The sequence below is a fragment of the Anastrepha ludens genome, chromosome 5, assembly GCF_028408465.1.
Source record: "Anastrepha ludens isolate Willacy chromosome 5, idAnaLude1.1, whole genome shotgun sequence".
NCBI lineage: Eukaryota > Metazoa > Arthropoda > Insecta > Diptera > Tephritidae > Anastrepha > Anastrepha ludens.
The window spans coordinates 102,310,866-102,336,749 of record NC_071501.1 but is presented as its reverse complement, the minus strand read 5'-3'; the positions used below and the strand labels follow the sequence as shown (position 1 = coordinate 102,336,749).

Below are 25,884 nucleotides of genomic sequence, written 5' to 3'. Positions count from 1 at the left end.
AGGGGTTTTAGATGGGTGGGTGCCTAATGATGTGCGGGCTAGCTTCACATGTCGGGCGTACCTTGAGAGTAGGCCTGGGTAAATTCTGGTTTGGTGAAGAGCGATGGACTGGATTATGGTGCGTTTATATAGGAGCCGTATTCTCAGTTCGCTGAGCGGCCACCGTAGCCGCATCGGTTGGTGTGTGACTGCTTTTCGGAAGTGCGTAGATTCGAATTTCCGCGCATAAAATACCAAAATGCTGAAAAAGTTTTTTCTAATAGTGGTCGCCAAGCGGCAGTCAATGGCAAACCTCCGAGCGTATTTCTGCCATGAAAAAGCTCCTCCCAAAAACCATTTGCCGTTCGGAGTCTGCTTAAAACTATAGGCCCTTTCATTTGTGGAACAACATCAAGGCGCCACAAATAAGGGGAGGAGCTTGGATAAACACCTAAACAGGGTTTTGTTTTTCGAGGAAAGCGTCAAAAGCCTACTCTAACCCTAACTAAAACCTCCTTTCGTCCAACCGGTAGCGCCTTCCGGAAACTTGACGTTAAGTAATGCGTCGGAAGGCCGTTGTCAAGTACTTTTACTCAAATCGTCAGTCTATGTCAGCGCCGGTAACTGTCCGCTGTTCACGCTGCGACGGCTCTTTCCAGTTTTCAGCAGCCTGCCTGTTTCGTCAGTTGAAGTTGTCGTTTTCCGAATGAAAGCGGTGCAAATATTCCTTGAAACATCCATGGCTTCTCAGCAATTGCGTTACATAAAAGAGGGGTATTACTGAAGATTGCTGTTCGATCAGTAAGATTTTCAGATTCTGTACCATCTTACAACTCACATCTTCTTCTGATTGGTGTTCAACCTCTTGAAACGGGAGAAAAATTCATTCTCTCTCATTCGTTTTTTATATTACGAGGGTTGCTATTTATATTTCTGGCTTTGTCTAGTGTTCTAATCTAGTTTTTTGGCACGTCTAGTATTGCCAAGCACCATCTAACGTTTCCACTGATAAGTGTGAAATATTTTTCATATCAGTGTTTTTTACAGTGACTTTAAAAATTAATTTCGGTGCGATTATTTTTCACAATTTACGACGTGGATTAATTAACAAGCCAAGGATGCATTGATGAACTAAAATCATCAATGACGGCGACCAAGCACCATCCTTTAGCACTGGTAAAATCTGATGCAATGAATTTTCTCGTGATCGCTGTTATTATCGTTTCATAAATTCCGTTTTTTGCCTCACAAGGCCACATACAACTCTTTAAAGTTCACAAAATTTATGTTACCATTACGCGGAAAGCATTTTGAGACGATTGAGGTGATAAAGAAAAAGCACCAGAAGTAGCTGAAAGCGACTGCCGCAATCCGCTTGCGAAATTTGATTTTGTGTTTATTTATATTGGAAGAAATGCTGGATTATACAATATGTATTGGCCACCCCGGAGCTAACCTGATGCAAATAAAATAAATATGAGTGAATAAAACAGTTCTACAAAATTCAATTTTTTTTGGGTTTGTTTTCGATACCGGACTGATTTCCGATGCACTTTTGTGTGCTGGATACTTTTTGAACAGAAGTTATTTGTGTATTTGTAGTATACGCCATGGCTGTCGCCATTTATCGTGGGAGCTATGCGCGACTGATGAGCTTGCGCAGCTTAACCACCGCCACCGCCACCGACGCTGATGCCTGCAGTGCGAGGACAATGTGGGTTGTTCGAAACGGTTTATTTTCCTACTATTTGTTGTTGTTGTTGGTTTTTCACATACTATTTATGCGAACATTTCTGCTGCAAAAATTATGCATTTATCCCTAAGGGGTGAAAATGGTGCGCGATTAAATTCGCTCACCACCACCTTCACCACCTTCACCACTAACAACTCGAACTGTGCGCGTACAATAGAAAGTGTGTGAGGGTGTGTGTGTTTGGTAGCAACTCATATGAGTTGTGCTCCATCTGTGCGGGCGGATTTTAGCAATTTTAATTCATTTTATGCTAGTTTTTTATTTGTTTGGATTTTTTGTTTGTTTGTTTGTATTACTCGTACATTTTCTGAAAAATTTTATTTTCACCGTTTTAATTTCGTTGTCATAAAAAATTACATTTAAATGCGCAACGTCGGGTAATTGCAGGCGTTACTGGTCAAGTGGCAGACTGATAAATTGATATGGACAAGCGCGCGCATTTAGGCGATTTTGCTTTCGATTTTCAAAACAAAGTTTTCGAAATAAGTATGAAAAAAAACAAGTGAAAAGAAAAGGTAGAAACGTTAATTGTTTCTCGAATGGCGACATGGCGTGGGAAGCTGTTGAACGATTGCACAGATGGTGGCTATAGATTCGTATTTTTATTAAGCTAAGCGTCAATGAACTGCCTTAGGGGGAAATGCACTGTAGGGTACGTCGAACCTTTGGTTTTTCACGTAAGAAATATTGTCCAAATATTCTTCCTTATCGACCCTTAATTGTCGTAGAAGTACTACAAATCATAGCACCTTAAAGGAGGCCCTATTTCGGTATGATTTGACCTTAGAAGGCGCGGTTCAGCACGACAGTTGCTAAGGCGGTGGTGATAGAAGTCGGAATTGGTTGCCATTAACTATGTTGCATTATTGGGAACATAGTTTTGCCAGTATACGCATTTTTCTCGACGAAAGTCGAATGTTCCAATAAGAAAATAATGCTTTGACATACATTTTGTTTTATATAAAGAGTGTTAGTGACGGTCGTAGGCATTTAAACGCATCATCGTTCACCGAATGCATCTTCTAACACTCCCAATGCCTCTAAGTCTCAGGCAAGAGAAGGGTCGTACTGGTAAAGCGGATGAGTTCCTTTAGGACGAGCTCTTTAAGACCTAACACCGGTTAAAATCGTCTTCTCGAAGCGCGTTCACCTTATCCACCTAAAGGTTGGTCATTCACATATATAAGGAAACGCAGTCTAGTTATATTCTAGGTACGAGATTTCCCATAAAGTCTAGCCTCTTACCCCAATTCTATTGAGGTACTCACTGAAGGCAATGAATCTCGTTATTTGGCTAAGAATATTCTGTAAATTAAGCACTTCAGTTCGGTCGATGCTTGGGGCGGCAGAGAAAATTATATACTACCGGTAGCTTCTGAGACTATGTCGGTAGTTATAGAATTTCTGTGACAAAGGTTGACTGACTTCAGCCCATGATACACCACACAGCCATGCATTTTTTCACCAAACCAGCTTTGTTGAGTGTGTCAGTTTTGTATTAACCTTATAATCTGCATGTGTTTGTAACTACAAAGCGTAACGGTATAGGATCTGCCCAACTCTCCTAGTCTGTGCCTCGCCCACTATCTTCGATCCCTTACATTTCGTTTAGTAGCTGCGTAACAGCCACAGACTTGGCGAATCCAGATAGAAATTACCAAGTAGTGTTCCTTGGGTATGTTCTCCCGATATGTGACTTCGTCTATGAAAAGCGGGCTTAGGTATCAAAAACCCATTTTCACTTTTTTGCCTATACGGATAGAGATAATTTGTTGAAAAGTGTACCGAACATATTTCGAATCAACAATTTTAAAATCGTTTTGTACTCCTATATATAAAAAAAAAGAAAAAAACTAAACATACATATATATATTATATTACATGAAAATATTTTTATTCGAAACAAAAATAATAAAAAAATAACAACCACGTGTGCGAAAACCAGGTCGCAAATTTTGCCAAAAGCAAAAATAGAAATCGAAGAATATTTCAAAATAAATTAGTGTCATTTTATTTATTTGCTGACTTGGCAGTTTTTGTTGAATTAAATATATGTATAGTATGAATAATTTTATTTTATTTTTATTAGAAAATAGTAGTATACTCGAACATGAATATTAATGCCTTCCTTTTAGTTTTTTCAATTTTTTGGAATAAAATATCTGCATGCGATGTTGTGGATAACCTAAGCTACCCTTTTTCTTTGTTAAATTTTTTTTTTTTTTCATTTTTATTTCATTCATTTTTTTGATTGATTTTTATTTTTTACCTTAACAATCACCCAGACATGCTAAACTGTAAGTTATACAAGATGGCGCGAAATTTGTTTCAATAAATTTTTTACGAAGTAAAAAAAAAAATTATTTGAATAATGGAAATCTTTATTTTGACCTTTAGATTGCAGTCAGAGTGAGCCGAAGACGAATATAAAGGCGAATTGCTTGTGTTGCGGGCAAGCTGGCGAGTATTCATAGTGGAAGATGAATGAGATGTAATAACAGATACAATGGAGTCGTCTCCAGATGGGCAAATGTTTCTAAATGAAAAACTTTTTTTAAAGGTAAAAGAAAAAGAAATTCATTCACGAAATTAATTTTTATAGAGAATTTCCCTGGTAAAGTTCCTTTTTTATCTGGCGTAAAAAATGTCTACGATCGTCCCGAAAAAACAGCATTTGAGTCATGCTTCATTATTACCTTTTAAAGAAGAGTGCAGCTGAAACGGATCGTATTTTGATCAATATTTACGGTAATTACGCTCCATTAAATACAACTTGTAAAGAGTGGTTTCGACGCTTCCAAAGTGGAAATTTCGACGTGACTGATAAATATTGCGAAGGGGCACTGAAAAAATTCTCAACTAGAAGATACTCAACTACAACAATTATTGGATGAAGGCGCATGTCGAACTTTTGATTATATGTCTAAAGAGTTAAATGTTGACAGATCAACCATCGGTAAACGTTTGCGCGCGATGGGAATGGTCCAGAAAGCAGGTAACTGAATGCCACATCAGTTGAAGGACAGGGATTTCGAGAGACGTTTGGAGACGCTTCTTGAACGGCAGAAAAGAAAAGGTTTTCTGCATCGCATCGTCACTGGCGATGAAAAAGGACAACGCAACGAAAAACAAAATTCCTGCTTCAAAGATTACGTTGCGCATTTGCTGGGATCATCTATTATGAACTCCTTAAACCATCAATGCTTTGACTCGAGCTCACAAAGAAAAGCGGCCGGCGAATAGGACGGTAGACATGACAAACCGATTTTGCTGCATGACAATGCCAGGCCGCATGTTGTTAAATAGGTCCAGAAATATTTAGAGGGACTGAATTGGGAAATCTTGCCCCACCCGCCGTATTCCCCAGACATTGCATCTTCGGATTACCATCTACTCCGATCAATGCTGTCAGCCCTTATTGGAAAGCGGTTCACTTCTTACGAGAGCTTCGTAAACTGACTCAATGAATAGACCAAGGCAAAAGAACTAGAATTTTTCGTCAGAGGAATCCGTATGCTGCTTGAAAAATGGAGTAAAGTTGTAGGTTGTATTATGTATTCTTTAATTGTTTAAATAGTTCGTAACTTTGGCTAAGAAAGAATGGATACCTATTCTCATACCTATAATACCAAGAATGTCAATTAAAATTGAGCCATTTATTCAAAAATAAAGTTCAAAAAAAAAAAATTCCAATAAAACTCCGATTATTGCCGCTGAGAGATTGTTTGTGACTTTTGGGGCTCTTGACGGAGGGGGAGAGGTGTAGCACTTTAAGCCACATATAAGCACAATCCAAACTTTATTAAGATTCTTATGGATCACTGTAGATCCATTTGAAAATGAGACAGAAATCCACAATATTATTTTAATCCAAGATAGTTTATTTTAATTATTATTAAATTTCTTTAATTTATTAAATTGTCATTAATACATTTTTCAAAAGTAAACCGCGTTTATTTCAACGTAAAGAATTCACTGCAGTAAGCGATTCGCCTTCGGATACAGTTTCAAGTTGACCGTGCCACCTTGTATAAATTAAGCTTGGAGTAAAATGATTCAATATTCGTTATAAATATCGATATTTGCATTGAAAACTCAATTTTCTTTTTTGCTTTTAGATTTTATTGAACTCTGTGAGAGTTCTGAGGATCGGTGCAATAGCAAACTCATTTGCTTTAATTGAATGCATGTAAAAGGATTTCGAATACGCAAGACTTCGTTGGGATGTAGTAAGTGGAAACTCTAACCACTTAAGGGGCAGTCCTGTTAACTCGATGATGCACATACAATACAGCGAGCGGCTTCACAAGGTACTGAGCCTAGTGAATTGTTCAACTAACTGCCTACAGTACAATGCCAATATATCCGTTTAAGTGTGTAGATCGGGAGAGTCAATAAAATCACAAATCAAATCATAGACAATCGATTTTAGATTATATCTTTGTTTTAATTCCTGCATTTGCATAAATGATTGTGATTGAATCCACCATAATTAATTTTTTTAGCACAAAACTGAGCACAACGCAAACAACTTTTACTAAAACCTATGATTTCTGTGAGAAACAACTTAAAGCGTTTGGTCAATCGCATCTGGATTGGTCAGTGACTAGTAATTTAATTGTCAGCGATGGAAATGTACGAAGGCCAGTTAGTAAGCGATATAATCCTCGTTATTGTAAGGAAATAGTAAAGAACGTTGGAGTTTGTGTAATGGTGTGGCACTGCCTTTCAGTTCAAACGGAGTTGGGCCATTATTTGAAATTAATGGACTTATGGATTATTTACAAAAATGTACAAAAATATTTTAGACTGTAATGCTTTCATACTCGTATTTGGCATGGAAAATGTCGTTGCATGGGATTTACTAACAGGACAATGACTCAAAGGAAAGGAAGCGTAATTATCTGAATTCTGCGCACACATGATTTTCGCGGTTCTGCAAGTGGCTAGATTATTCCACCTCCTGTCTATCAGTGTTTTCATGTCCGCAGCGATGTCATTGTACAACGTATTTAAAGGTTTCAGTATGAATTGTATGTAAACAGCGCTTTTGGCAATCTCATCTACAATTTTGTTTCCGGCAATGCCCTTATGTCCGGGTACCGAATAGATGTGTAACCGTCTGTCTGCGACTAGCCTCTCCGGCTTCCCTGGCCCTAAGAACGTTTTTAGATGAAATTTTATATGAGTTTATTGCTTTTATTGCCGTTTGACTGTCAACTTATATATTTAGTCTGAAGTTGCTCGACGTCCTTGCTAGTGCTATTTCTGCAGCCTTTCCTATCGCAAAGGCTTCTCCTTGAAAAATACTGCAATGATCAGAGCTCAGCTTAATTGCCCGCCTGATGTCTAGCTTTGCGCAATAATTCCTTGCACCTACTCCGTCCATCATTTTCGAGCCGTCAGTAAATATATTGTGGCTAGGTTTCATACCTGTTTTCCTCCCCTCTTCTTCTATTGTTGTTCGGAATCTTTTCACCCAATTGTATTTCGAAGTCATATAGTCCGTATTGGTCCGATAACTCATACCTATTGAGCTATGTCCGAATATTTTACAGGTAAATTCACCCGTTGCGTTAAGTCTTGCGGCAGATCCAGCTGTTAGACCTTCTTCCGCAATGTCAATCGGTGGTAGGTTGAGTATTCTTTCAAGTGCTGCCGTAAGGGTAGTTTTAATTGCCCCCGTAGTGCAGAGGGCACCAAGACGTTGAAATCTTTCCATAGGTGTTTGTGTGTCATTTTTTCAATGCAATCCACCACACTAGAGCACCATAGAGTAATATTGGCTTTACTACAGCTGAGTAGCACCAATACATTATTGAAGAAGAAAGATTCCATGCAACTCCCAGCATTCTTTTACCTGCATATAGTGCACTACTGGCCTTTTTCTTCCTCTCCAATATATTGTGCTTCCATGATAGTTTGCTATCCAAAATTACTCCAAGATACTTTGAGTGGTCTTCCAACCAAAATAGATTCGGGGAAAAAATTATCTTCACAAAATTAGCAAACAAAAAATTATAATATTTAAACATCAAAGGCAGAAGTCAATCTATAGAAAATGGGGAATCAAGGCAGACAGAATTCGAGATCTCGTTGAATTCGCTTAGTGAATGCAATAAGGAAGCATTTAGTAGTGGCTTTATCTGGATACAAGGGATTGAAATTACGTAGAGTTCTCGGTGTTAGAAGAAAATTGATATTTTGCAATAAAGACGGGCAGTCGACAGTCCTATACATTATATTAAGAACGAAATGAAGCGAAAGAATATTTTTCCTCGTTTCAAGAGGTCAGAGACTAATAAAAAGCAAACATGAATTCTAGGAATGTATACTTATATTTCCGTGAAATGTTGCTGAAGTGACAGTTCTTGGCCGCATATTCATCCGAATCGTTCCATTAACGTAGAATCGACTTTCCAGTCACAAAACACTTAGGTTAAGTAACTGTAAACACAAAAACATTTTTCTAATAGCGGTCGCCCCTTGGCAGGCAATGGCAAACCTCCGAGTGAATTTCTGCCATGAAAAAACTCCTCATAAAAATATCTGCCGTTCGGAGTCGGCTTGAAACTGTAGGTCCCGCCATTTGTGGAGCAACATCAAGACGCACACCACAAATAGGAGGAGGAGCTCGGCCAAACACCTAACAGAAGTGTACGCGCCAATTATTTATTTTTATTTTTTTAAGTAACTGTACTTCTTCGAATTACGTTTTATGAGTCACTTCAAGTTGTTGGTACCAGTTTAGGTAGCTATAAGCTCGAATTTGTTAAAAAAATAAATAGTACTTCTTGACAGAAAATCTGCACGCTAATATTTGGGGTTTCCTTCTGTGACGAAAAAAAGAATTCTGACTCTAAAAATAACACCAAGAGCAAAATATGCATTTTAAATTATTTTATACAGCTGGTATTCATTGAACTAGAGTTTTTTGATATTTATTTGCGAAATTTGTGTAACTCTCGTCTGACGTTATTAAGTAATGAAGCAGAAAATAATAACAAAAAATGTAAAATAAACAAAAACATCACAAAAATAGACAGGAAAAAAATTAAGTATATAGGGTGGGCCATGTAAAAAAACGAATCAATATTTTTCCAAACTCTTTTTTTTTTATTTTGAAGATTGAACATTGTCATTTATGAATGAAAAATAATATCGTTCATATGACTGCCACGACTGGCTTTACAGTAGGCCATTCGATCAACCCAATTTTTAAGCACATTTTCGATTGTTTGGGCTCCAATTTCATGAATGGCAACTTCGATTTCGTGTTTTAAAGCATCAATCGTCTCTGGATGGTTCGCATAGCATTTGTCCCAAACGGCTCCCCACAAAAAATAGTCCAACGGGCTTAAATCACAGCTCCGAGGCGGCCAATTGATAGCGGAATTTCGGCTGATTATTCGGTTTTCAAAAACGGTACCCAAAAGTTCGAGTGTAACTTTGGCAGTGTGACAAGTTGCACCGTCCTGTTGAAACCAAATGTCGTCCATGTCATCCTCTTCAATTTTTGGAAACAACTCGTTGAGCATGTCACGGTAACGTTCGCCATTTACTGTGACCGCGGCTCCTCGCTCATTTTCGAAAAAAAAAAATGGCCCGATGATGCCGCCAGACCAAAAACCGCACCAAACAGTGACTCGTTGTGGATGCATTTGCTTCTCTGCAGTAACAGAAAAGAAGAAGAAGACTCACCACTTTGGAAATAGGTTTTCAATATTTCCCAATTTTGTTCAAGCGTATAGCGTCCCATTTCGTAAATGTCAAACCTTTAAGTAAATTATGAACAAATTTGACATGTCATTTGTGTTACCATTTTCAAAAAAATAGGTGGTTCAAAAAGCCAACGCTATATGGCCCACCCTGCATTATTTATATTTAAATTTCAGCAAACACTTGATGTGCGTATGTCGCTGCCAATTTTTCGAATAATTTTCGAACGTTTATTTTTGTCTACTTATTTGCATTATTTCAGAGTGCGCACAACACAATAAGGAACTCAACTAAACATTTCTAATGACAGCAGCGACCTTGAAATGGTCAAATTACTCAATTGCTTGGTTAATGGAAAAAGAGACAAACTAAAAGTCAAAAGTGGCAACCTTGAACTTAATACCGAACTTAAAACCAAGGGAAAAGTGGACGGTGAATGTACATATTGACTGAGTATTTATGTTGTTGTTGGGTAGCAAAAGTTAGAAATGGTTAATATAATCAAATAATTTTAAAAGCACGAAACAAGTGAAAGAAAAATAATGGTAATGAGAGCAAATATTGTGAGTTGATAAAATACATCTGTATGTATTTGAGTACAAACATATTTTTGTAATATATATACTCGTATTTTTATATTCCATATGTTCTATTAACTAAAAGTGGGTGTATAGGAAATAAAGTTAATGAAATAATTGCCGGTTCAGTGCCTAGCGACAGGCACCGATAGCCGCTGCTGATAACGTACCGCTTAAAGCTGAATCATTCACAGAGCATTAAATACCCACATTTAAATATTTTTTAGCTTGCATATGTTCAAGTGTGTGTGTGTTGAGCATCACGCGGATTTAATAAAAAATACTGCATACATACGTTGTGTTTTTAGAGATCTTTTTTACAATAGAGAGACATTTAATTTGACAAATCCTGCCACATTTTTATTTAGCATTATTTGGTATTTGATGATGCAAATGTTTGTAAGCATTTATTTTCAAAATAATATTGTAGTTTAGTGAAAAATTGTCGTAGGATGCCCCATCCAATTTACGGCATACATCTTCAGCGAATTGGGTGAAACAAGCAAAATGCAATAAAAAAGAGTGCGAGGGAATGGGTCTGAAAAAGCTTGTTTTCAACAGGCTATGTTTTGAAACACGGTGCACTCGTACAGAATGCAAAGGCGGCACCCATTTTGTATCGATATGCCGTTTTCAGTGAGTTTCACAAAATTGCTCTGTGTGTGACGTCACACTAGATAAAAATATATAATTGGCGCGTAGACTTCTTTTGAGTGCTTAACCGGGCTCCTCTTCCTATTTTTGGAGTGCATCTTGATGCTGTTGCACAATTGGAAGGACTTACAGTTGCAAACCGACGGCAAATGGTATTTATTAGGAGTTTTTTCATGCCAGAAATACACTCGGAGGTTTGCCATTGCCTGCCGAGGGACGACCGCTATTAGAAACCACTTTTTAATTTTGCTGTCTTATGCACGAAGATTCAAATCTACGCACTCCCGAGTGGTAGTCACGCACCAACCCATTTGGCTACTTTGATCTTGACCGGATAATTCGAATGCCATCAGAACAGTGTACGAAGCTATCGAAATTTTCGGACCGAAATGGACCTATACATTCTACTTCAAGATTAATTTTTGGTCAGCATGAGTAAATCAAAAGCTATTGCAACTCTGAAAATCAGCGTCATATACAATAAACGCGGCATACGCTCTAAAATATTTCAACAGTTTTGGAAAATTGCTGTTCTAGGATGTCATGATTTGCCACCAAGGTTAGGATAATTAGGATAAATGGCTGCCCACGCGAGGGGCCCACTTGAACAAAGAATCAAAAAAAGGTCGTCCATTGTGACGCTTAAACAGAGGGCAAAGAACCAAGCAGGGGAAAAAAGCTAAAAGGGGCTTTAGATTGGAAGATAACGTCCAAACAGTGGCTAATTATATTTGTATTAACCACTTCAAGCCACTGATTAAATTCACCTGGTGTTGTGATATTTAACCTTGCTATATCCGCAGGTGTAGCAAAGAAGTGAGAGCCCAGATGCCTGAATCTTAGCCCGACGAGAGCAGGGCAGCTGAGATTATTCCCCATCATCCTCCAAATAGCTACTGCAGAAAGGACTTGAAGCAATCCCAAGTCTCCCCGCTTGGATACCTAACGGACAATGCCCGGCAAGGACAACCACCAAATTCGACAGCTGCGGATTTGTTAGCCTTAGAAGTTCCCTCGGTCGCGCAAGGTCTTATCTTTTGCCAGTAGAGTCCGCCCCTATAGGGATATAGGCGACTGTTGCCTTCCTTATCTTGAGCTTTCACGTTATGGTAGACAAAGCTTCGAAAAAATGTCCAATTATTAATGTCAGGCCTTGTCTACTGTATGAGGAAATCTTATTTCCTAAGGGCCGCTTTCTTCATTACCTGTTAAAATGTTCGTTTTTGTTGTTAAATTTTTAAGGCACGCAATAACAACAGTGCCATCTACGTATTTGGTAAACATTAAGCTGATGTAAAGGGTATTTTTTTAAGATAATACAAAACAGAAATGTTGAGAAATAAATGAACGCAACCAGCAAAAATGCGACGCAAACGATAGTCTTTTGGTTTCAATTCTTTCACGAGCTGTATTTTATAGGCACGGAAGCCAAGATGCTTTTGTAAAATTTTTCATGTAGTCGAAGGACATGGGCCAACAAGTTGAGAACGACGATGAATCGACGTTACGGCGTCTTCTTCAATATCTCATGCTATGAACTTGGCGAACACACTTATTTTTTTCCCGCAATTTATAAGCGTAGTTCTGCATTAAATGATTCAAATGACTTGCCAAATCTTACAGAACAGAAATGTCAACACCGTTTGCCATTATCAGCTGTCAAACTATAGTTATCGATATGGATAGTTTTCATGCACTAGCATATTTTTGTTGCTGTTGTTGTTAATATGTGCTCCTCAGCTAAGTCCACAAGAACTACCTCCGTTTTGATAGTTAAGTTCTCTCCGCTTTCTATAAATTTGTTTATTTTTTAACAGCTAGACGAAATGGTCAGCCTGTTTCGTATTGTTAATATCGTTCATTTGCTGCAATATAATAAAAAAAACCGCAATACCGAGAAAAATGGCTCAAAAGTTTTCAATTTACTATGCCTCCATATGAAAAAAGGAATGACAACTTTTTATGTAATAAAAAATTATGCAGCGTAAAAGAAGAGTTTGATCTGCATAATTATTAAAAAAAAGTATTTGTAATATGACATTCTTGCAGCGAGTCAGCGATAAGCTGGTAGTGAGAATACGGCCTTAAACTTGCACTAATCTAAATTTATAATCTCACACCCCAAAAACAAAACTTCTTTGTTATAGAAATGTGAAAGAGCTATAGGCAGCACATTTGCTATGCCATTCACAAATAATAGACAAAAAAAAAACAACAATAATTATTTATAATAACAACGACAGGAAGTAACAATCGGAAAGTAATGTAATGGAAGTGACGTTCAGCTTTGTTATCACTCGCTCCCTCATTTTTCTTTACTATTACATTCGTACTTCTCTACTATTTCTGATAATTGGTTTATAATTCGACGAAATATGAAACGTACATAAAATCCGACAGTGTAAAAATTAACAGAGTGCTTTGTGGAGAACAATGGCCTCTGAAATATGGAATGGACAGGGTGGCGCAAAATTAATCATCCTATTTTATTTTTGAATAATTTTGTTATTAATAAAAAAAATTAAAAAAAAAAAATTATGTTATATTTTAAATAATTAGAAAAAAAAAATAATAAAAAATTAATATATTAAAAAATTTATTGAATAAAAAATTATTTTATTAAATTTTTTTATTAAATAATAAAATAATCTGATTGATGGAATATTTATTTTGATCTTTTCGCGCTTCATTGATTATCTGTTTTTATTCTGCAGTTGTCCAGTTCACCAGTGACATACGACCCAAAATTTGCAAAAAAACAATAAATCTTCTCATAGGGTGATTAATTTTGCGCCACCTTGCCTAATATATTATAATAAGAAAGCGAAATGGAAAATTTTCCATAATCCCGATTAAAAAACCAACAACAAGACTCTGCTATAAACAGCGGCGCATGTGCGTAAACGAATACTCGTATGCCAACCGCAGCTACCTATAAATATCAGCTGTTGGGCAAGACAAATGATTTGATAAAATGGATTTCATTGCGCTGTAAACAGTTGGTTTGTGTTAATAGTGTTAATGAATGTGTACACAATGAATGCCACACTTTTTGACGTACTATTGTGTTATTACTGGCAATTAAACTGGCTGACTGATAAGATGGGCGTAGACGCATCTAGGCAGATAAATCGCTTCAACAAGTCATTATATGTGTAATATATGGCATATTTATGAGGGTGAAGTTCAAGGGAATAACAAAATGCTAATGAAGGTGTAATTTCATGTGAATTTAGTTGGGTTTTTCTTTTATTCAAATGCTTTCATTGAAAACTGCAAAAGTATTCAGAAGCAACAATTAATTCAACGAATCAGTAGATAATAAATAAATAGTAAAAAATACAAAATAAAAAATAAAGGTGCTAAAACGTAAAGTTGGCAATATTTACTCATTAAAGTAACACACGCGTTAAGAATTTCTAATGAGGGCGTTTTGTTTACAGTTCGCTTCCATATCGTAACGGCCAAATAGCTGATATTTGAAACTGGCGGAGTGTGTAAAATCCGTTATTACAGTTAAAGGAGGCTCGACTTTTGTATTTTTGTTCTTTGAATACTAGATGTCGCCGTTAATTCACAATACGATATAAGTTTTGAATGTAATAAAGCCAAAATTTATGTAAATACCAAAACTGTCCTATTGAAAATCAAAAATATCGGTCTTAAGTTAAATATTATATATACCCAACTAGAAATATATATAATATTTACTCCAAGTCATATTTTTGACTAAGCTTTATACATAAGTATATATATATGTATGAATGTAGGGTGCACCCCTCTCCCTATACAGGGTGGGCCATATAGCGTTTGCTTTTTGAACCACCTATTTTTTTTGCATTTACGAAATGGGGCGCTATACGTTTGAACAAAATTGGGAAATATTGAAAACCCATTTCCAAAGAGGTGAGTCTTCTTCTTCTTTTCAGATGAAGCTCATTTTCACATTGGTGGCTACGTCAATAAGCAAAATTGCCGGATTTGGGGCTCAGAAAATCCACACGTTACTGTAGAGAAGCAAATGCATCCACAACGAGTCACTGTTTGGTGCGGTTTTTGGTCTGGCGGCATCATCAGGCCATTTTTTTCGAAAGCCGGGGTTACAGTAAATGGCGAGCGTTACCGTGACATGCTCAACGAGTGGACAAATGCTATGCGAACCATCCAGAGATGATTGATGCTTCAAAACACAAAATCGAAGTTGGCATTCATGAAATTGGAGCCCAAACAATCGAAAATGTGCTTAAAAATTGGGTTGATCGAATGGCTTACTGTAAAGCCAGTCGGGGCAGTCATTTGAACGATATTAATTTTCATTCATAAATTACAATGTTCAGTCTTCAAAATAAAAAAAAAAAGTTTGAAAAAATATTGATTAGTTTTTTTTTTATAGCCGATTCAAAAAGCAAATTTTACATGGCCCACCCTATAAAAAGTCGCTATTATTTATCCATCGGAATTGTAAAATTTATTATAGTTTTTGGATGCGCTCTCAAATCGGTCCAACTTAAAAATTTCTAAATAAAGGATTTTTTAAAAGACGCGCCTAGATGTTGTTTCAAAATAAAACATGTAAACAGTTAGATTCTTACAGGTTTCGTAGAACCCAAAAAACCTTTGCATTGCAAGTTTCAATAGTTTTAACGAGTTGTTCTATCGTGTAAAATTGTACAGCGCTTAGTCGACAAATGTCAAAAAGGCATAAAAAGGCGACAAATGACATAAAAAAAGGCGCCGTCTGGTCACCTTTGTCTGAAAGACCTTTTTATTTTATTTGACAAAAGTCTTAAAATATAAAAAAATTTCATAATTGTTAGAAAAATCATAACGTGATGGCGTCCTCGTAAGGTACCATGATGTATCTATACGTGGGCGATTCAATATGTACTCGTGTTTGATGACAGAGGGCGTTCTTGAGGGAAGTTGGTGTTAGCATCGTGTGCTGCCATCTATCAAACGACGGCAAAACAAATTTCAGACTGATTCATAGGTTATTTCGAATTTGGCTGCTATTCGAGTAGGACATATTTCGACGCTCCCAAGACAATCGGTTCTACGTTACCAGAACGACCCGGATTTATATCCGGCCAAGGACTGTCACTTTAGCAGCATTCCCCATATATATGAGGGGAATGTTTATGCTGCTACAACAACAACAAAAATACGTGTTTCGTGATTTTCACTAAGATGAAAATTCGCTTTTTGTTTTCAGATGATAAAAAATGCGAGGAGATAAAAGCAAAGTTAAATGCTGTCTATGGGGACGCTTGACCATTTATGACCACAGTCGCATATTGATTTAGCAAATTTAAACGTGGACGAACATCCGTTTTTGATGAAGAGCGTCCAAGACGCCCGGCAGACGTGGTTACCGAGGGAATCATTTAAAAAGTTCTCGTCATGATTCACGGAACGACAATTAATATTTTACATGATAAGTTGGCGATGAAAAAATTATCGGCCTTATGGGTGCCGCGACTGCTCATAAGCAACAACAAGCGGATGCGGCTGTTAACTTCGAAGCATATTTGGAGCAATTTAAGCGAGATCCGAAGGAATTTTTGTGTCGAGTTGTCAAAAAAAATGGTGTCTTCATTTCTAACACGGGTATTTATTGAACCCTCCTCGTATACATATGTATATATTTGGCGTCTATCGCCTTTTTGAACTATGTGGCCGAACTTGTCATTCAATTTGCGAGTGAGTCTAGTTTTATTTCAATTTAATGCTGCATCTGCTGCAGGTCGCAATTTACAAACAATCTCATTGACAGCCAACTATTTTTGTATTTTTCGAGTTTATTTTTAAGTTTGGAACATTGAATATAAACTATTTTTACAATACGTTAAAAAAAGTGAACACTGTAAAAGCACAAAGAAAATTTAACAAAAAACAAAAAAATTAATAATAATTGTTCAACGATTTGCTGTGATATTCACTGCATAAAAACGTACATTAATATAAAAAATCGGGTCATGTGCAATTTTAGGCAAAATATAATGATAAACTTGGTGGATATGTTAGGAAGTGATTCCTGAACCTTTATAACACCCAACATTCCGGAAATAGTAGTTTTTAAATTATTTGTCTTCAAAGTGCCTTCAATAACTTTACTAAAGTTTGGCACATTAGAAAATATTTTCTTCTAAACTTCACTTCAATTAAAAAAATATGCAGTCCCAAACCTGTTTTTACTTGTTTTTATACTTGTATTTGAAATATTTCAATGAAAATTAAATGCAAATGCATTCATCAATATCGTCACTTTCCAGTTGGAAACGAGAATAACAAATCATTGGCATTGACAACAATATTGTGTTACCGGATGCCTGCAAATGAAAACAAAAATACGAACAAAAAGGAAGTTGTTGTTGTTTTAACAGTAATGGTAGCCCCGTCAGTGTAGGGCATATCATCGGTCGTCTTCGTCTAGCTCATCTAGGGGAAGGCCCAGGAAACATGCTGTTTCGACAGGTTGGGTCTAGAGGGAGAGGTGTGTTAGATGAGTCGGTTTAATCGGTTTAACCTGCTACAGTATCCAGAACGTAGTTGTGCCAGTTTTACACGAGTCTCACGGGGAAGCTGGAGCTCTTCGTCTGCAATAGGTGGTGGTTGGACTCTGATTACGGCATTCACAGGACGGGAGTTCATGAAGGTGGTGACGGTCTCCCGGTGGATGTCGTTTATTGACTGTCTAAATATTGTCCGGTCCAGTAGGTTGCGGTCAGTTTTGTCCGGGATTTCGTCAGCGTAGTCTAGGAGGTGTATCCTGACGTGCCTGGGAGGCGGCTCAGGCTCAAGCAGGTGTCTGCAGGGGTGAAACCTGCGATAACATCCAAGCAGGAACTGCTTGCTGAGCAGTTTGTTATGCTCCACTACTGGGAGCATTTGTGCTTCGTTATGCAGGTGTTGAATGAGGGACATCAGGAGGCAACCGGTCGCTGTCCGAATGGTAGTATTTTGACATGTCTGTAGCTTTATCCACTGCGTGTCACTAGTTCCAGGCGACCAGACAGGCGGAGCATAGTTCAGAACCGGCCGACTTATTGCCTTAAATGTCGAAAGCAACAGTTCTTTGTCTTTGCACCAAGTGCTGCCGGCAAGCGATTTGAGGACCTTGTTGCGAATTTGGACTTAGTGGCAATTGCGGTTGTGTGCGCAGAGAAGGAGAGCAAGCTGTCAAAGGTTACACCCAAAATTTTGGAGCATCAATTTTTCATTCCCATGGCAGCCGGTTCTACGTTACCGGAATGACTCGGGTTTTTTCCGGCCAAGGGCTGCCGCCCCAGTATACTAGCCCTGTCTAGTGAACAGCATATCAACAAAAAGGAAGTATTTCAGTTCAGTGTTGATGATGGAGATGGGGAGAGGTGAGGGGTCTGGAAATACTAACCTTTCGCTAAATTACACAATTTTATAATAATAAGGTTGGGTATACACTCCTTTCTCCACCCTTTACACCCTTTTTTTCAAAACCTGTGCCATTATATTAAATATATTTGCCAAAACATCTTTTGCAAAATTTTGGAGATTTGAAATTCGTTGAGTTTTTTTATATTTTTTTATACCGAATTACCAAAATGAAACAAAAACTCCTAAAAAATTGTGAATATCGCACCCATTTAAAAAAAAAAAAACATACGTCCCGTTTTGAGTGGCACTGTATAACAAATCTATTGAAGAAGTTTGATGAATATTTGTTTTTAAAAAAAAAGGTTTTTCTTTAAGAGAAATTTGTGCTTGTGTGATTTTAAAATATATTTTTATAATAACTTATCAAACAAAAGTAAAAATGGCAGATGCTGCAAGCATTACAAAAACAAAATTGTTGGATGATTTTTAGTGCCACTCACGGTACTTATAGGTATATGCAAACATGTTCATAACTTGAAAATATTTCCCATGACCGTGCACAATATTCCCTCTTCATTTCCCAATAGCAACACTTGGCATGCACGAAAATTGTAAAATATTTACCAAAACTGCATTAACAACCAATGAACTGTGACAGCCTATAAATATCAAAAATTGTCTGCCAAAATAATAACTGCGCCAATAAGTATTTAAAGTGTTTTCCTTATTGCGCGTTTCTTGTTTTTATTTTTCGGTTCGAAAGTACAATTTCTCTGCATATTTTTTCACAAAAGATGGACGAAATTCCGCATCCAGAAATAGTCGATAATTGTAAGATGTGAAAAATGCACGAATATGCATACAAGTACCTACAACAAAGATGCCGCCTGTCAGCTAAACGACTTGAGCAAAACGAAAACAACGACAAAAAAAAAAAAAAACCAACAAAAGAGCAAACGACAAACAACAAAAAATAAATGCATTTCTAAAGTGGGGCCGTAAATGTTTTAACTCGTCTGTTTTCTATCGCCTCGCCCCTCACTCCTAAGTGCCCAGGTACTAATTAAAATTTCTGAGAGTACAAAGTGTAGAAAATTTAAGGTACGAGGTGCGAGCACATAAAGGAAAACACTTAAAAATACTTTGCGCCAAAGTTTGCATAAATTAGTGCTCCAGAGTGTTATCAACTGAAGCGCACAAGGCGCGTTGTAGTTGTTGTAACAGCATATATATTCCTCGTAAATATTTCAGGAATACTATTGAAGCGACAGCCCTTGGCCGGATATAAATCCGGAGTGTACCGGTAACGTAAAATCGACTGTGGTGTCGCAAAGCTTCTCGTCGTACGCGCTGGACTTTGCTATTCGCATTTTTTCCATCATTCAATTGCATTTACACTCACAATGCGACAAATGGTCAGCCATTACAGCTGGTCAGTAGGGCTTACAGCTGAATGCTTTCTTGATTAGGGCAATAAAATGTAACGCTGCTGTTTTAAACGAGCTGTAACAATGAATTGATAAATGAAGTGGGTGTTCTAATTATAAATCTTGCACTATTTTTGTGCTCGCGACGAACGCGGAAGCGATGTATGATAATCCACGTGAAATGTATACAAATTTTATTTTTATTTACAATTTAATATTGCGGAATGTGATCTAGTATATTATATGTATGTATGTTTGTATGTATGTACGTAAGTTGGTCCGTATGGTGCCATAATTGTGCAATTATTAATTTCTATGTAAATTTTGCGTACAATTGTGGCATATCGAAAGACGCCAACAAGTCGAATGCGTCGCAACCACAGCAAAGTGCTTAAAAGAATGTAAACAAGTTATAGGATTACTTCGGTTGATATTTAGCCATAATTGTTTAAGAAATTGTATCAAAATATTGCATATTGTCGTGCAGTCGTTATATGGGGAGTACGCGCAAAACCGTCACGAAAAAAATTACCAAAAATCAGCGAGAATTTTGAGCCACTTTTAACTTGTACTGTTAAAATTTAATGGGGTATAAAACTGCGTATCGCATTTTTTAATTAATTCATATACGAGTATTTATTAGAATTTGTATATAGTTATAAAAGTAATTCGAGAACGACAATGACAACCAGCTGAAATCAGGGCCTAAAAATGTATGTCATAATTTTAAATTAATTTTTTTTTTCCAAAATCTCGCTGAAAAGAAACGCCCGAAATGTGCTTATTTCTAAAATCGCCCGTTTTGAATTGGGTTCCCATCGTCTACGCTTTGTTCGTTGACTTATTTATTTAAATGTAGTCTAATATTATAAACAATATTATACTTAGTAGGAAAGAGGAAATCAAAGACTTGGGCATAATCTTCGATTCAGGACTTACGTTCTCGAAACATATTGATTACATTATCTCTAAAGCTTTTTCTATGATTGGATTTTTACGTCGTAATACGGAAGACTTTTCAGATCCCTTGACTTTGAAAGCACTCTACGTCTCCTTAATTCGAAGCCGACTAGATTATTGTTCTCTAATATGGAACCCATTCTACCAATGTCATATAAATAAGATTGAAAGAGTCCAAAAAGTCTTTACCAAATATGCGTTGTGTAAGCTGCGCTGGCCTAAAGGGCTCCCTAGTTATATAGGCAGACGCAAATTGGTTGGACTGCAAAGCCTTGAGGACAGACGAATCTACTTTTCGATTCTCTTCGTGTATAATCTTTTAAATCTCAATATAAATTGTCGTGAGTTACAGAGTCTAATTACATTTCAAACAATGCACCATGATTTAAGGCAGGTTCGTTTATTTGTAGACCAACGGTATAGAACTAACTATGCCCTCAATGAACCAATGGTGAGATGCATTCGATTCTGCAATAATTATCCTAGCCTCGACTTTAGACTAAGTTTATATAATTTTAGGCAACAATTGTTTATAATCTTTAATTAATAATTAAAAATTTGTCTAATATAGTCTGTAAGAATTATTTGTAGACTGAATAAACGAATAATAATAATAATAGAAGAACAAAAAAAAAACGAGCGAAACTAAAATACAACTTGAAACGCGGTAGACAGCAGTTTCAGCGTGTAAGGGTCTGCGAAGTTCGAACTGTTGCGTCTAACAAAGTCTAAGAGATAATATAATTGATAAGACTTGAGAATGAAATAATAGTCAAAAATTACTCCAAGGTCTTTGATCTCATCCACAGATTGGAGGACATTATTAGAGATATAATAGGTCGGTCTTTTAAATTTAAAGAGATACATGAATACGTACACCAAGAAGCGGGTTAAGTAGGGTCAGCCTAGAACCTAAGCACATCCTCTGGGTTTCTTATTGAGGCAAACATTTTTAAAACGTCTGCATATAATAGGTGCCTGGCCTAGAACGCTACCTGGAGATACCCCAGAAGTGGCAATGAAAGAGGTAGAAGATTCACCATCAATTTTAACAAGACAATTTCATTCACTTAGATAAGATTTAAACTATAAAAAAAAAAACGAGAGAATCACACAAATTCACAATGCACCAAAATAGTCAAAATTCAAAATCACAATGGTTTAATTTTTTCGGAGATGGTCCTGAACTTCGTTGTTGTTGTTGTTGTTGTAGCAGTATCTTCGCCCTGTCAGTGTAGTGTAATTACCGGTCGTCTTCGTCTAGCTCATCTAACGGTAGGCCCAGGAAACTAGCTGTTTCGACGGGTTGGGTCAAGATGGAAAGAGGTGTTAGATGAGTGGGTTTGATAGGGCATGTGAAGAGGTGGTTAGTGTCGTGCGGGGTACCTTCACATGCTGGACATATGTTTAGTATGTCGGGTCGATTCTGGATAGGTAGGAGTTTAACCTGCTACAGTATCCAGAACGTAACTGTGCCAAGATTACGCGGGACTCTCGGGGAAGCTGGAACTCTTCGTCTGCGATAGGTGGTGGTTGGACTCCGATAACGGCATTCGGGGGTCGGGAACTTAAGAAGGTGGTAAGGGTCTCCCGATGAATGTCGTTAATAGCCTGTCTGTACACTGTCTGATCCTGGAGTGGTCTGTCCGTTTTGTCCTGGATCTCGTCTACGTAGTTGAGGAAGTGTCTCCTGATGTGCCTGGGAGGTGGCTCAGGCTCGAGCAGGTGTCTGCATGGGTGAGGCCTACGGTGATACCCAAGCAGAAACTGCTTGCCGAGCATTTTGTTGTGCTCCTTAACAGGGAGCATGCACACCTCGTCATGCAAGTGTTGGATAGGGGACATCAGGAGACATCCTGTCGCGGTCCTGATGGCAGTATTCTGGCAGGTCTTGAACTTCGTCCACTGCGTATCACTGGTTCCAGGCGACCAGACAGGCGCGGCATAGTTCAGAACCGGTCGGCCTGTCGGCCTATTGCTTTGAAAGTCGACAGCAACATTTCTTTGTCTTTGCCCCAAGTGCTGCCGGCGAGCGACTTGCGTTTTTTTTTCCTGAACTTCGTATTTGTGATTGCTATTGAAAAAATCGTACCAAACCTATGTCAGACCGATTTGGCCCATCTTAGCGATTGGTAGCAGAAACAGCTTGTTCCAAGAGCTACGGCCCAAACGGAGTGGCGTTTTATTGTATAAACACTGGTTGAGGGGCTCTGTGGCAGATTATCGTATCTTGAGGTTTTCTACAAATTTTGGACATACATTTGCTTAATATGCCAGTGTCTCACCTCAGCAGCTCGAAATTGAGGGACATTTTAACAAACAGAAATGTAGCATTTGGGGTGCTGAATATCAAAAACTGATCTGTCATGTCCCACGAGCTCCTGTTTCGATGTATCCTTAACAGCCGGTTCTACGTGACTCGGGTTTTTCCCCGACCAAAGACAGCCATCCCAGTAATCTAGCCCTGTCTAGTTCACCGTAACTCACAACTCCTGTTTGGAACTAATATTGGGCCGACGGAGTGATGAGAGCGTTATTTTCGAAAATGCAGCTAGTAAATAACATTTCGTCAAAGGAGCTTACTTATTACATTGCATACCATAAAAGCCTAGATGTTTATATCCTTTAAAAAATATCACAGCATCAAGATAAACACGCACTCTTATTTAGCGCTCTAGATACCGCAATTGCTTGTTCGAAATTTTCGGGCTTTTGTACAATTTAAATAAAAATGGTCACTTTTATTTGTTAGCATTTCTTTACCTATCCAACGAAGTTAGTTCTGTATATGAATAGTTACTCGAAAAAATTGGATATACTCGATTTTATGCTCGAACATTTTCGAGTAATGAGCAACGAACAGGTGTGTGGGTGCAAGTTGCTAATACGCCCGTGATATTTGGAAATGTTCGCATAAAAAAATAGAGTTTTAGTCTTAATAGAATCTTCTTTATTTAAAATTGCTTCCCAAGCATGCTAAAACATTTGCACTTGTATATATGCCTAACTCTAGTAAGCCATGGCGGCCGCTATAGCCGAATGGGTTGGTACGTGACTACCATTCGGAATTCAGAGAGAACGTAGTTTCGAATCTCGGTGAGAGACCAAAATGAAGAAAAAGTTTTTTCTAATAGCGGTCGCCCTCGGCAGGCAATGGCAAGCCTCCATGAAAAACCTTCTAATAAAAAATATCTGCCGTTCGGAGTCAACTTAAAACTGTAGGTGGAACAACATCAAGACACACGAAACAAATAGGAGGAGGAGCTCGGCCAAACACCCAAAAAGCGTGTACGGGCCAATTATATACATAGTATATACCTCTTTCTTTCCAAAAAAATGATTTTTTGGATATACGGTCCACTTTTCAAATCATACAACGCAGGTATTTTTCAGACCGGTTTAATAGATTAATATTAATCTGCCATTAAACGTGTTTGAGTAATAACATAGACAGACGGCCGCGTTAATCGGGATTAACGGGTTAATTCGGAATTATTTCAGGTTTTAAGTCAACTAATGCGGTGTGACAACTAGACTCAATTCTCATAATTAAAGCGGATTAGGGGAATTCTATTTTCGATGGCAACAATGTCGAAAAATGACAGTTAACATCTATTGCAAATGAAAAATAATGAAACTTATAAAGAGAAGAACAAGAAAGCATATATGCAATGCTGGTTTGCACTAACACGTTCGAAATTTCTTAATAGTTTTGATATTTTGGAGAAGTTTGAGAAATTGAAATTTATTGTTTTTTTAATAAATAATTATTTCTTAGTATCAGGACAGCTAATACCCGGATTTATCGCCTGAGATCCATATTTTGCTGACAAAACTATCCAATAAACAAATCAGCTGTTCACTAATCCGCGTAATAACCGTCTGGCACACTACAAGTTTAATCAGAATTAACTGCGCCGGTAATCCCGATCAACGCCGCCGTTTGTCAGGCTATAATTCTGCCTTAGGGCAAATTAGTGGAATCCTGCATCGTGAACATCAGAAGGCCGCTTATGTGGTAAATAATTACCTTAATAAGATGAAACCGTTTTATTTAAATAACTTCAAATTAAATCTCGCTTTAAAATAAGTTATAAAAGAATTCCAGCGAGTTTCAGAAGTTACAGGCTGAACTAAAACAATATGGTAAAACACACTATAACACTATACAATTATGTATTATAATTATGTGATATTGCATGCTGGTATAATGCTTATAATTTAAAGAGGTTACATCAACATAGACTAGTCTAAATAAATATTTCTGCCTATTGCAGAGTATTAAAGTTATTTTCTTTCTTCAAATCAAGTCGCTTATGTAAGTATGTGCATACCTTTCATGTGCGCCGGCTTTTGCTTCTGCACTTTGCAAGTCATCGCTGTGCGACGCCGGCAGAGCATCAGCTGTTGCGAACTCCTCTTTGACTGTTTCCTGCTTTTGCTCGCGCACTTCAGCTTTAACTGCATCATTTATATTTTCTTTTATATCTAAATCACTTGCAGTTGCACTTGCACTATCAAGAGCACTTGGCAACAGCCAGCCTTCAGTTGACTCCGTTCCTGCCTCTGCCTCTGCAGAGGCTGCTGCTAGGCCTTCGTCAACAACATTGTCCAGCATATTAGAAACAGCTGGAGCAACTGGTTTTGGGGCCATTATTGTGGCATCTTCTTCTTCATTTCTCAATTTTTTATAATTCGGTAAAATTTCTGCATGTGCTACTGTTGCCGGCGCGTCAGTGGCACTAGGCGCATCGGTTTCAGCGGGTAACACTGCTCCAGCTATATCACTACATGCAACTACATATTTAGCGTTCTCTGTGAGAAGCACTAAGAAGAGGAAACAACTGCAATGGAAAATGCGTGAAATAGAGAATTAAGTAATAAGTGCAATGGACGAATCGTTGGGCATTTATCAAACAGTCTATATGTTGATAGAGGCATAGATTTTTGCTACTGCAACACTTGTGCTTACCTCGAAATACACGTCACCGATAAGAGGCTCAAATAGGCTAATCGCAAGTGGGACCGCATATTTTATGCATACACACACATCCGCACACTTTTAAATTTTTTTTTAGTAAAAATTTCAAGTTTTCATTAATTTGTAAATAACACTCATTTTTTTGCACTGAATTCGCGGTACTTTTTTTGCAACATTTCTTTTAATTTCCCTCTTACGCTTAGCGTTCTCGCCCTACACTTTCACTATACATTGCAACCGTTGCACTGTTTGCACAAAAAACATTTTCAGTGCGAATTTTTGGCACTATTCATTCAGGCACACGCATATATTTTCCATAAAAGCCTTTAATTTTCCTAGCAGAAAATCAAATGCAAATTCACCTAAAACGTACTTTTCGAGTGAAATATGAGCTACGAGAACCAGAACCAACACAAGAATCAACTATTCACGGCAAAACGGAACTACAAAACAAATTAAAAGAAATACGTGCAAACTGTC

At 37.6% G+C, this 25,884-nt stretch overlaps 1 protein-coding gene across 1 annotated transcript; it reads right to left on the bottom strand.

The window, feature by feature from the left end:
- Positions 1–1,643: 1,643 nt before the first annotated feature.
- LOC128864825 (uncharacterized) lies at positions 1,644–25,869 on the bottom strand. The gene is made up of 4 exons (XM_054104582.1): positions 25,396–25,869; positions 24,758–25,267; positions 1,837–1,943; positions 1,644–1,675 (listed from the first exon to the last, which is right to left on the bottom strand). The coding sequence occupies exons 1-4, from the start codon at positions 25,452–25,454 to the stop codon at positions 1,644–1,646; spliced, it is 708 nt and encodes a 235-aa protein (XP_053960557.1). The 5' UTR covers positions 25,455–25,869.
- Positions 25,870–25,884: the final 15 nt, after the last annotated feature.